The sequence below is a fragment of the Dermacentor andersoni genome, chromosome 8, assembly GCF_023375885.2.
Source record: "Dermacentor andersoni chromosome 8, qqDerAnde1_hic_scaffold, whole genome shotgun sequence".
Classification (NCBI taxonomy): domain Eukaryota; kingdom Metazoa; phylum Arthropoda; class Arachnida; order Ixodida; family Ixodidae; genus Dermacentor; species Dermacentor andersoni.
In genome coordinates, this window is record NC_092821.1 from 99066448 (window position 1) to 99078661 (window position 12214).

Here is a 12214-nt window from a genome sequence, read left to right on the forward strand (position 1 = left end):
GGATTGTGAAACCCATCCTGAATGCAAGAATGACTGGGTTAAATCAGTGTATGTAGGCACCAAACACGAGTGCTTAGAAGAATTTATTTCATACCCAAGAGCTGCCACTATAGCAGTCTCTTCGAGCATTTTAACTTTGCTGGCATGTAGAGAATAAACACTATTGAAGTCATAAGTTGCTGTCTTTTTCATCCATATTTTTTCAGTCACCAAGTTTAAAGACGAAAATGCTGTGCAGCAAGCGACCACTTATGCAGGACATCGATGGCGACCTCTACAATTTTCACTTCAACTCGGAAATGATCTGCGAAGCCCTCGCTTTCAAGCTCCGCCCAGGTGGCGTCATTGAGGTGAGCTACCTATCTTCAGGAACCCGCTGGATGCGTCACGTGATACAACTCATCTCTTACAAGGGCAACAGCACCAACTCGTACGACGAGTTCCGTGCAAGGTCGCTATTTCTCGAGCATCTTGGAAAACTAGCCGACGTAGTGACGTCAACGCCGCAGCTTATACTGACGAACATCCTTCCAGGAAAGCTTGTAACGATAGCGGACGCGAAGTACGGCTACGTCGCTTGGAACCCGTGGGACGTTTCCTGCTCTTCCTACAGTATCAGCATGAAGCTGCGTGAACTGATTGAGCGAATGTCCTTTGACGACTTCGTGTCCATGTTTCTTGACGGGCGCGTCGGCGTTGGCCCGTACTTTGAGCACGTGCATGCTGGCTACGTGAGAAGAAAGGACCCGAACTTTTTCTTTGTGACATACGAAGAGATGGTGAGGGACTGCGAGAGCGTTGTCCTGCGGCTGGCAGACTTCTTGGATGGCGACTACGGCAAATCTCTTCCCAGAAATACGGAACTCCTCAGCCTACCAGGGGATGTGGCAAAGGTTGTGTACAAGCGTGCACGACGCCAGCCGTACGCAGTCACTACAACCAAATATGGTTATAGGCAATAAGGCTACTACCGATTTCCCCCGGGTGGGTCAGTCCGGGGATGGCGCCTACGTGAAGCTGAGGGAAGAGGGGTGTGTTACCGCCGCCGAGGGGCGTAAAGGTCCAGACAGCTCACATTGGCACAACCCCCAGGATCCCCTTTTCCCCGGACACGGCCAAGCCGCGCACGGTTAGACGCGGGATGGTCTAACCCTCGTGTGCTCGGGTACATGGTGTAGCAACACACCAAACGCCTGCTCACGCTCACGCAGACAACCCTGAGTATATATATATATATATATATATATATATATATATATATATATATATATATATATATATATATATATATATATATATATATATATATATATATATATATATATATGTGTGTGTGTGTGTGTGTGTGTGTGTGTGTGCATTATGTATGTATGTTTCTCTTTCGTACGTTGTGCTGTGCTGTACGAGTGTATCATACCCAGAACACAGTGCAATAGTGACTGCGCCCACTTTGCTTATGATCGATGTTTTAGAGGGAAGAGAAAAGTCAAATTTGGATAAACGAGGCAAGAAAGAACTGTAGCCACGCTGTCGCGCAAGCATTGTAGGCGCCTGTCGCCTGGACGCCTTTCTCTTCCAGGCGTTCTCTACTTCACTGTTGGGCCCGGCTTTCTCCGCTCTCTGTGAGCAAGCCAAGAGAAAGCAATGAAAAGTCAATCCAGCTATGCAAAGGGGCCTGCCAAATATTTCATATTTGTCTTCTAGATTCTCGTGTGCGACGTGCCAACAGTGCGACAGGATTATGAAGCACGCGGGAATGGGGGACTCGGGATGTTTTTCATCCCCTGGGGTTCTTCAACGTGCACCCAATGCGTGGCACACGGTGTTCTTGCATTTCACCCCTTATCGAGTCACGGCCGCCGCGACCGGCAATTATCCCGTGGCGTTGGGCTTGGCACCATAGCAACAAGAACGGTGCCTTTATGAATGTTGCCTTTAATATCCCTATAGCCACAATACCGTCCATGCGTCCGACACATAAGACGATCGTTTTCAATATAGGACCCACAGCAGCGAGCGAGCGAGCGAGCGAGCGAAATCACCTTCGTGCTGCCTCCCATTTCAACGCGAACAAAGCTGAGAGATCATAGCGCACAGGAAGCTATAAGCACTCGGCGTAGATCGCCTTCGAGATAGGGCCTGCGCGACCACGCCATACACAGCCGCTGCAGGAGTACGGCTGATCTCGGTTCATAATGGTTGGACGCTGATGCATAAGGCGGTAAAGAGCGATAACGGCTTATCATGATCGGAAGGTCATCAGCGCACCTGGCGCCGCCACCCGCAGCAGTTTGCTTGCGTCATCGATTCACCTTGCGCCGCTGTCCGCAGCAGTTCGTGTCGCCGCAGCGCTGTCGTTTATAGAGAGGGAATAAACTTTCATAACATTCTTAATGACACCGGCTGACGTGGAGATGAGGAATTAGCACAATGCTTACGTATACTTAGATAGCTCCTAGAGGAGTTCCTGCAGCACTTTCTTTCTTGTTTTAGTGCCGATGATCTTCTCACGTTTCAGTTCTTGTCATCGTATACTCCCCAAAACACCAGCGTACCATGCTTTGGGTGCGCGTAATATAACTGCGGGTGGTGGAAATCAATCCGAAGCTTTGTATTGGTTATGCCATTCCTAATAGCCAATGGTGTAGTTTCGCAGCGGTAAACAATACAGTTCAATCTAGGCTCGCCCCATTGCCCTTATTACTGAGATGCGTTCTTAGTAGGAATGCGCGCAGAGAAAGTGCACAGCATCGAATTAGAGAAAATTGCAATTCTGGCACTACACGCAGCGAGTTATTAAGTTCAAAATAATATAAAGGAACTGCGTCCATAAAACTAGGTCTTAGCCAGCCCCTACTTGTCGCAGGTGTGCGCGATGCAGCTGGTAACGCTGGGGTTACATTTGTTATACTAGAGCATGCACCGAAGTTATGCTTGGAGCGGATGTCATTGCGTTTTGTCCCTGGCGCGTACGCAAAGCAAATGTCAGCCGTATGCCTATATAGGTTTGCGCAGCAATTTTGCGTTTTTCCTTTTATTTGAAAAGGGAGGTTGAAGCTTTCGGTGCTCCAACTGATTTGTGAGCTTTCTCATTCTTTATTTTCGCCAACGTTATTCTGGAATGACGTCAGAAACTAGCGACTGCGCAAGCCCGCTTATGAGTACGATGTTCCCAGCCTTTTCTTCCTCCCTTCTGTCTCTCTTTGTGATTACGATGCCGATTCTAAAGGCAGGCTAGCCGGGCCGATGAGGCAGGTTGATAGAAGTCGTAGCTGACTAACGTGCAGCACGTCAACACAAAGGAGCGCCGTCTGGATTGGTTGGGAATATCTTCTGGCTCATTTTCAGCCCACTTGTGCGAGCAGACGAGATGGTGAGTCCAATATGCGTTCATCTGAAGCCTAATCACCAAGGATCCAGGGCACAGTCAGACCCGGCGTTGAGCCACCGCCGTTTCCTCAGCAGCCGAGCACTTGGATCACGTTGACTGGTCGAGTTTTGTTGAACCACATGTTGAGGTATTACATGGTGTAAAGACCATCACAGCCCGAAGTCTTCGACGATATGTATCCTGCGCCCGCGTAAGGTTGCGGGAAAGAAGGCAGACAGCCTTGGGGATTAAGGCGCATGTGACCTGTTGGAGGTTTGATTTCAATGCTTGGTACAGGGCGCGGGAATCGGATGGTAGAAATACAGGTGTCTCAGATGTGGCACGAGGTCGAGACAGATTATCTGCCACGTGGCTGAAACGACTCCGACCGTGCCCGTCTACCTACTGCACCTCAGAAGTGAGATGCGCGGACTTGTGGAATCTGTAGTGTTCTTGTAACTTGTTTGAGGTGTTACGCAGTCCTATACGTGATTTAGCGTGTGTTTGCCCTGGTGTGGTGCGGTCTGACGTACTAAGTGACTTGATAGCATAGCTTGCATTTCAAGTAGCAACAGGTGGACCGTTTGTTCCTCGTTTGTGCGGGCAGATGGAAGTGCGGGGTAAGATGGATTCACGAAGGCGACTCGTCTTCTATGCGAAAAAGTCGTCCCATCTGCATATACTACACTAAACCTCTGGAATGCTAGTATCACTAGCAGTAATTCGCGGGCCGTGTCGGCGAAGCCTCCCATATTTGTTTTTTGCGACACATGCATAGCACCACTGGTGAAGGTCATTTCTCGCCGTAGCCTGCGCCGGCTGTGCATAAAAATGCGACCTAGTGAAGCTACCGCAGCATTGTGACGATAATTTATTATCCCGTCTTGTTCACGTTATGTCACCAGCATTGAAATGGTATTGGCCTCGAGCTCCACCACTGGAAAAGCTGGCGCCACCGTCGGCGTGACGTGCTAGGAGGGATCACGTGGACATAGCGGCCGCGTCGGCTGCTTCGGGAGCGCCGAAGCGAGCTGTAAACGAGTTTAAATTCGCTCTTACGCTGCGGTCCTCATTTAGTGGCAAATTTTTCCCGCTTCGAGTGTCTCCTTTACAACGCTTCAAAGCACTACAATAGGTAGTGGCTGCTTTTGAAGGCGCGCAACATGGTAGGCTACTGCTCGGTGCCGCAGGGCCAGACGCACGTAACGGAGGCCGGTGTCAGCCTTATTCACACGTAGCCGCAGGACAAGAAGCTGCGTGAAGCTCGGCTCGCGACACATAAAACCGGCAAACAGTCATCGGCTACAACTCGGGTATGCAGCAACCACAGACGCGAGGAAGATTTCTGCTATGGCGCCCGGTCTGCGATGTTCTGAAAACGCGCACTGAGACGCTCGCCCGAGTCCGCTGCCCGACTAGTGTCATGACGGTTTGGTCTATGAACTTGTCGATGCTATAGATACTGAGAAGTTCAGTTGCGTGGAAAGGCAGCGGTAAGAAGCACATTTAAAAAAAGCATGGCATATGGTCATGTTTGTGTTATGAATTAATGCACTGGATTACAAAAAAAGGAGCAGCGGGAAATTGCACGCTGAGAACAGCGATAAACATACAGTGCGACGCAACTCGAGAAATAATATTGAAAGGTCAAAAATTTAGAAGAAAAAAAGATTGCATCGTCGCGACGGCACATTACAGTCCCCGTAGGCGTGGAAGTCTCTACAATGAAATTATTTTTGAACAGTTCTGATAGCGCCCACGCAATAATGGTTGCTTGTATACTGTCAAATGCTCATATTCTGCGGCCTAAAGCTCATGGCACGGTGAGAAAACGCGCGCGCGGAGAAAGCAAAACAGTGCGCGGACAAGCATGCAGACGCGCAGTCGGTCGCTGCGAATCTGCGCGATCGCTGCATTGAGGCTTCGTTCTATTACGCTCCATTTAGTTATACAAACACTACAAGAACATATTTCACATAGTTTGCTCTCGGCGTTTACCTACCTTTCACGCAAGAAGCCGGTTCGGGAGACTCCATCGCGGCGACCGCGCGCAGTGGCGTTCACTGTACGCATTCGGTAAAGAGATAGCGTCTGTAAACGATTCTGTGCCTTCAGTTTGCCTAAGATTATTATTTAGACACTAAGAAACTTCTCTCGTTTCGAAAGTACTTACAGAAATGTCCGGGAGAGCTCGCGCATGGTGTTTTCAGTGAGCGCTGACAGCAAAACCTATGAGGAGCGCGCCACGTGATCCCTCATAATACGCCAGCGAGGCGCTTCCGATAGATGGCGACTCCGTAACTCCTCGCCGCCAATTAAGCTGAGTTTACTTAGTGGCTATGGTGTTGGGCAGCTGAGCACGAGGTCGCGCAATTGAATCTCGGCGAACACAGGTTTGCCGAACACAGGTTTAATTAGCTGTGGCTTGTTACGCGTCCTGGAGTCACACATGTATTGGCATTATCAAACCAAAAGCTTATCAGTCGTTTGAGGGCTGTCCTGTATTCGTGTCGGTATTTTCTCGACGTATCGATGTGGTGCCCTAGATACCGCGTTCACCCGCCTCATCATTGCCTCTTATCACAACGTGGCTTGTGCCACACCAAAAACGGTGGATCTTTCTTCCTTTTGAAAAAGAACATGTTTGTATTATTGGAGGTGTTAGCGCTCATATTGTAATGGGACAGCTTTCAATGTACTAACTGTATCAGTGCATATAACTGTAATTTCGTGCTTGTCAGTGATAACTGTTCGAGTGCCGTCAATATGGCCTAAACTTCTGCTGGAAAGACTTCAGCAAAATGCGGTGACCAAATACACGTTTCCCAATTCTCATTCCCTGTTCATGCGTCTAAAAATCTTTGTGCGGGCAGTCTGTGCGCAATTCCGTGTGATTTATACATTTTTCCTTAACGGCGCTTGACTCTTGCATGTATTATGTCCTTCTGTAGAATGCCTTTCCTTTGTTTTTTTAGTTTAGTTACGACATACTACAAAACTGGATAAGGTTCTACCAAGGGGCAGTTTTGGTAGTTTCTTAGCAACCTGAAGCACGTCATGATGGCTATTATAGTTAGGGCAGTTTGGTTCGTAAATCAAGTAAGCATATTTTTCTTTATTATTTTTAAGCTCTAAAGGAGTCTGTCGCAATGGAAAAGCTTGACGATTTATGACCAGCTTTTACAATATTCATGCAAATAATTTGCATTAAAAAAAAAGAAGAAATTGTGTCGAAAAAGCAAACTTCAAGAAACTTTCAGAAAAGCCACAAATGAGCACTCTGAAGCAACCATGGACGCTGCGTCACAGGGAAAATGTTCTGCTCGCTGGTACAATACCTGCTTAGAGGAATGCCTGTCATCTTGTCAATTTGTGCGAGAATTGGCTAATCATGTATTTTCTTTCGATACTGTACTGTTTTCTATGCAAATCTTTGCACTCACAGTTGTAATCATGCACTTTCCTAATATTGTTTATGCATCATCTTCTGTACCGCTCCTGCAATGTGCCAAATCATGGGATAGCAGTATCTGTAAATAAAATAAATAAATAAATAATTCTTCTACCCCTGATTGCTTTCAAGGTTTACTTATGAATCTGGGAACCTCTTGGAAGGTTACGGAAGGCGGTGCATAGGACGCTTAGGTTCAGTCTGATTTGTTGTGGGGCATGTGTCAACAATGTCCCTACGAACCACGCTGTTTCATTGTTTAGCTGATATGGCGTTGCACTCCTGCACTCGAGGTCGACGGTTCGATTGCCGGCCGCATTCAATCAGGAACTGGATGCAGGAAACATGAGTGTTCTGTGCTTCAGTCGCATTATAATGAACTCACATAATTCAGATTAACCTGCAGTTCGCCAGCAAGGTTTGTCTCACAGATGAAATTGTTTCTTCCATTTTTACAGAACCTTTTCCAAATACATTAAATACATTCTTCTCTAGAACTCATAATCTTGCATGGCACCATGCCTTTGGTACTTACCATAATCGCTGAGACGGCTAATGTGGAATAAGCAGCAAATGCTTCTCCCCATTTGTCTAGCATTCAACGCTCTTTCCAGATAACAGCTTTTAGCAAATACTCCCACTGTAAATCTAGCAGTACTACCATTACTTTTGATGGCAAGTGGTAATTGCCTGCACTGGTCCGTTCCATCTTCACTGAAGCTTCTCGTTTGTCTTATGATTTGCCTTCCACACACGACCGCCAAGCCGTGCATCCTACCCAGCTGGCTCGGTGGCATTTTCTGTGTACACGCGTAGCGCGACGCCTACAGAGACGCCAGTGATGGTCACCCAGCGGGTGCGTTGGAAAACACGCTTGCGTGGCCGTCATCATCATCATCATCATCATCATCATCATCATCATCATCATCATCATCATCATCATCAGCCTGGTTACGTTTACTGTAGGGCAAAGGCCTCTCCCATACTTCTCCAACTACCCCGGTCATGTTCTAATTGTGGCCACGTTGCCCCTGCAAATTTCTTAATCTCATCCGCCCACCTAACTTTCTGCAGCCCCCTGCTACGCTTCCCTTCCCTTGGAATCCAGTCCGTAAGCCTTAATGATCATCGGTTATTTTCACTCCTCATTAACACTTGCACTTAGCGCACATTGGTGAATCAGAGCTTCTGTGCCAGTGTTCTTGCTTCGATAATCAACGTGAGACTCTCCAGTGTGCCTTGAATAGACTGGATGACAGGCCATTTACGGAAGTGAAGATCTTGGGAGCCTGGCCTCACAGTTCATTAGCCCAGAAAGCAGTTCGAGCGCTTTTTCACTACCTGAAGGCAGCAGACTTGAGTGCCCGACTATATACATCCTACACCTAAGTTCTCTCTCTCTCTTTCACTCCCCATTCCCCTCCCCACGTGTAGGATAGCAAACTGGACTCAGTCTGGTTAACCTCCCTGCCTTTCCTTCTTCTCTTCTCTCTCTCTCTTCACTCCTCATTACATGTCCTGCCCATGCCCCTTTTGTTTTCTTGATTTCAACTAAGATGTCATTAACTCGCGTCTGTTCCCTCACCCAATCTGCTCTTTTCTTATCCCTTAGCGTTACACCCATCTTGGTTATGTCCTCATTCATCATTCCTCATTCCTTCTTTCATCATTCTTCGGTGGCAGTAGCAGACGACAACTCTTTGAAGCAGGATGGCTGATGTTTGCGGCTCCGATTTTCCGTTTGTTGGGGTGCTAGACTGCCTATTTCTGCTATGACAGCTCCAGGGAAGGCGGGGGCCGCTAAGAGAGCGGACGTGTACATGATGTTACAGGAATTTAGGACAGCACAGTCCACACACGTGCCAGGTGCGTGCCGCAAACAGTCGCAACAAAGTCCAGTTATGAAGTTGAGCTCGTGCTAAATTAAGTACCCCCGTTATTGTATTGGTTATTGCGATGTCTCTACAGTGCTCTTTCTGTACGTCAAGATTAATACTGTTTCTGTACCGCAAGATTAAGCAGACCTTTTTATGGTGCAGACTTGTATATCAGATGACTGCGCATGACATGATGCCAGGGCGCTTTGTGCTGATTTCGCTATTGTTGAATACACTTGACTACGTATTTGACTACGTGAATACATGTGTCACGTGCATATGCATAAACGTAAATAAGGCCTTTTTTCAATCTCACGCTGGGCGAATGATATACTAATAAAGTATGCTTGTATAACGAACGTACGTGAATGACTTAGCGGACTGAAGAATATTGCAGTCGTTTATTAGATTGTGAAATGCAAAGGTCTTATAGTACAGCCACGAGATACGCCATACTTAATGACTGTGGATGCGAAAACTGTGAGTCTAACATCGAAGAATTGTCTTTTCTCTATGTGGTAATCTTTCACTACTTCTAAAGTAATTCCACCGGCACCATATCTCAGCCGCAAACAACTCTTGTCATTTAAGGAAAACACCGCTGTTGCAACATGCTTCTTCCCACGTATCTCATTATCGCACTTTTTACATGCAACACCGGAATAGCTCTGACAAGTAGAGAGTGGTGAACGCTGGAAGGGTATACGCGGTTTCCTTTCACTGAGCGGAGAAATCTCGATAGGGTTGGCAGGCTGGGAGGAGACGTTGGAATGCAGTTCACCCAGGGGAAACGTGATCAATGCGATTGGTTACTCAGTCACTTATTTTTGCCTTGACACTTATGCAGGTTCGAGCAATAAACGTGAAAATAACATTTTTTAAACCCCGTTCTAGAATTGCCCTCCTGCAGAAATGTCGAAAGTATCCATCCTCAAGAAAATTCCTTGTCACCGTCATCCTCTTTTTTTTTCTTTCAGGCAGCAAGCTTCAAGAGCGGTATGGTATGCAGCAAACGCCCCTTTACGCAGGACATCGACGGCGACCTCTACAACATTAACTTCAACCCGGACATCATTCGCGAAGCCCTCGCTTTCAAGCCCCGCCCAGGTGACGTCATTGAGGTGAGCTACCCGTCTTCGGGAACCCGCTGGATGCAGCACATGATACAACTCATCGTTTACAAAGGCAACAGCGCCAACTCGCACAATGATTTCTTGAAAAGGTATGTGGTGCTCGAGCTTCTCGGCAAGCGAATGGACTTAGTGAAGTCAACGCCGCGGCTCATACTGACGCACATGCGGCCAGGAAAGCTTGCAATCATGGCGGAGGCCAAGTACGTTTACGTCGCTCGGAACCCGTGGGACGTTTGCTGGTCTTCGTATTGTCTCGCCATGAAGCTGCGTGAACTGAGTGAGCGAATGTCCTTTGATGACTATGTGTCCATGTTTCTCGATGGGCGTGTCGGTGTTGGCCCGTACTTTGAGCACGTGCATGCTGGCTACGTGAGAAGAACGGACCCGAACTTTTTCTTTGTGACATACGAAGAGATGGTGACGGACTGCGGTGGCGTTGTCCTGCGGCTGGCAGACTTTTTGGATGGCGACTACGGTGAATGGCTTCGTAGAAATCCGGAACTCCTCGGCGATGTCGTCAGAAAATGCAGCGTCCCCTATGTGAGTGCCCTTATAAGTATTCCCAAGGAGCAGTTCATTAAGATGGTATTCACGAACCCGAATGTCTCGCAGGAGACTGCTTTGAGAAGGGCGGAAGACATGGAAGAGACAGTGTCTGCTGTTAGGAAGGCGAAGATCGGGAACTGGAGAGACGCATTCAGTAAGGCCGCGCTGAGAATGACGTTAGAGAAGATAAACTCAACTCCCAAGGCGGCATTCGTGCAAGAGCTGTGGAAAGACATATTTGCCGAAGTTGTCGAAGCAGCTACGTAGGCCACCATTGCAAGTAAAGCTTTGACGCTTGTAACGAAGGGCATAAGTCAAGAAATTCGATTTTGCTTGGTTTTTCCACTAAACGGCGGCTGCCTAATTGCCTCATTCTCGTGCAACCTTTATACCCACTCCATGCGGAAACACCGTACTCAAGAAGACACTTAGCGGAAGAATTTAATCACTTTATGATAAATTCATCTGACAGATTTCAAAGCGCATACGGAATGGAATAAACACTGTAAACAACAGTGTTTACAACACGGTAAATAAACACAGGAAACAAGCGAGAACATCCACTTGTAATAAAGAAATTTTTTAGAGGTGAATGCTCTTTTAATATTTTTGTGCACACGGTATTTCTTCACGTGCCACGTGTAAATCGCGCAACTCTCTCGAGTATTCAACCGAAAGGCGGCGACCGCCAGTTCACGCTGCAACATCGACAAAAACGATATTAGTGACAAAAGTGACACTAAACCCACCTAATCAGGTCCCAGCACTTCGACGAAACATAAGAGTTCAGAAAAAAAAAAAAGAATAGCAAGAACGACCGATCACCTGTCCGGTTGACAAACACAGCGACAATGCCGGCCCGTTTCCACTAGAAAGCTGGCATTGAGCGCGAGGAAGAGCCCTGGAAGACGCGGTGCTGCAATCGATCTTGCGTAGAAGGTTGGATCATGTGACGTCGTTTCGCTGCGCTGAGAACACACGCGGCAATTTCATGGCACAAGTTAATATGTTTACTTTATTTTGTAGTGTTCATAATCGTGTTCCATTTTCTCTGAACAGTACTGGCTGTGCTATTAGAATAGAATAAATGTGGATCGGCTTTTCCTGGTGCTTCTTAGAACGTTCATCGTGGAATATATCAAGCCAAGCCTCGAATTATTTCTTCTTTAAGTCGTATTGTTCGCTTCAAATGTAGCCACAAGATCACGTCAGTGCAAAATTACACTCCTGAGATTTTTCATCGACAGCCTTGATTGGTTGAAGGCAGTTCTATGAAATTTTGATGTCAGTAAGTTAACTTGTGGAAGAGTTTTGGCGTTCTAGACGCTTCCATATTAGAGTCGGGGATAACATTTGCCAGAGTGTAAAAAAAAAAAGAACTTTGTCTTGCTTTTTTCGTAGATAAAGCAAAAAAGTCCTAGTTTTGATCGAAAGGGAACCATTGATTGCGATAGAAAATTCGCAGACAGCTGTACGTAGTAAGGATAGCATCTTTATCGGCTGCATAAACTTGTACGCATGCGCCTACTAAGTGAATAACCAAACACGGTGTCATGCGCGCACACGTAAGCATGAAGACATGTCACTCGACGACCGCTAAAACCCGCTGTCAAAACGCTGGAGTCAGGAAGCGTGGCAGTAGCAGCGAGCGAATTGGCCGTCGTACTGCGTCTCGCTTGAACGCTGACAAAGCGTCGAAAGCACAGCGCATACGAAGCTACCCTCACACTCGGTGCACTTTGTACACATCTCAGATCGCTTTCAAGATCGCTGCGGCGGCTGCAGACCGTACGCTACAGCAGCCGCAATAGAACGCCCCCCCCCCCCACCGTCCCTC

General features: G+C 47.3%; 2 protein-coding genes across 3 annotated transcripts in view; both read left to right on the plus strand.

The window, feature by feature from the left end:
• Positions 1–11480, plus strand: part of LOC126529291 (sulfotransferase ssu-1-like) — a 36251-nt gene extending 24771 nt beyond the window's left edge. The window contains exons 2-3 of one of the 2 annotated variants that reach the window (XM_055069743.2): positions 9676–10371; positions 10444–11480. In XM_055069743.2, the coding sequence (XP_054925718.1) occupies positions 9697–10371; positions 10444–10644 (876 nt within the window). In that variant the 5' untranslated portion in view covers positions 9676–9696 and the 3' untranslated portion in view covers positions 10645–11480. Of the gene's footprint in view, positions 1–9675 lie in introns of both variants that reach the window. The other variant, XM_055069742.2, reaches the window with a different exon arrangement.
• Positions 228–962, plus strand: LOC126528885 (amine sulfotransferase-like). The gene has a single exon (XM_050176476.2). It carries the CDS (start codon positions 228–230, stop codon positions 960–962), a length of 735 nt encoding a protein of 244 aa, XP_050032433.2.
• Positions 11481–12214: the final 734 nt, after the last annotated feature.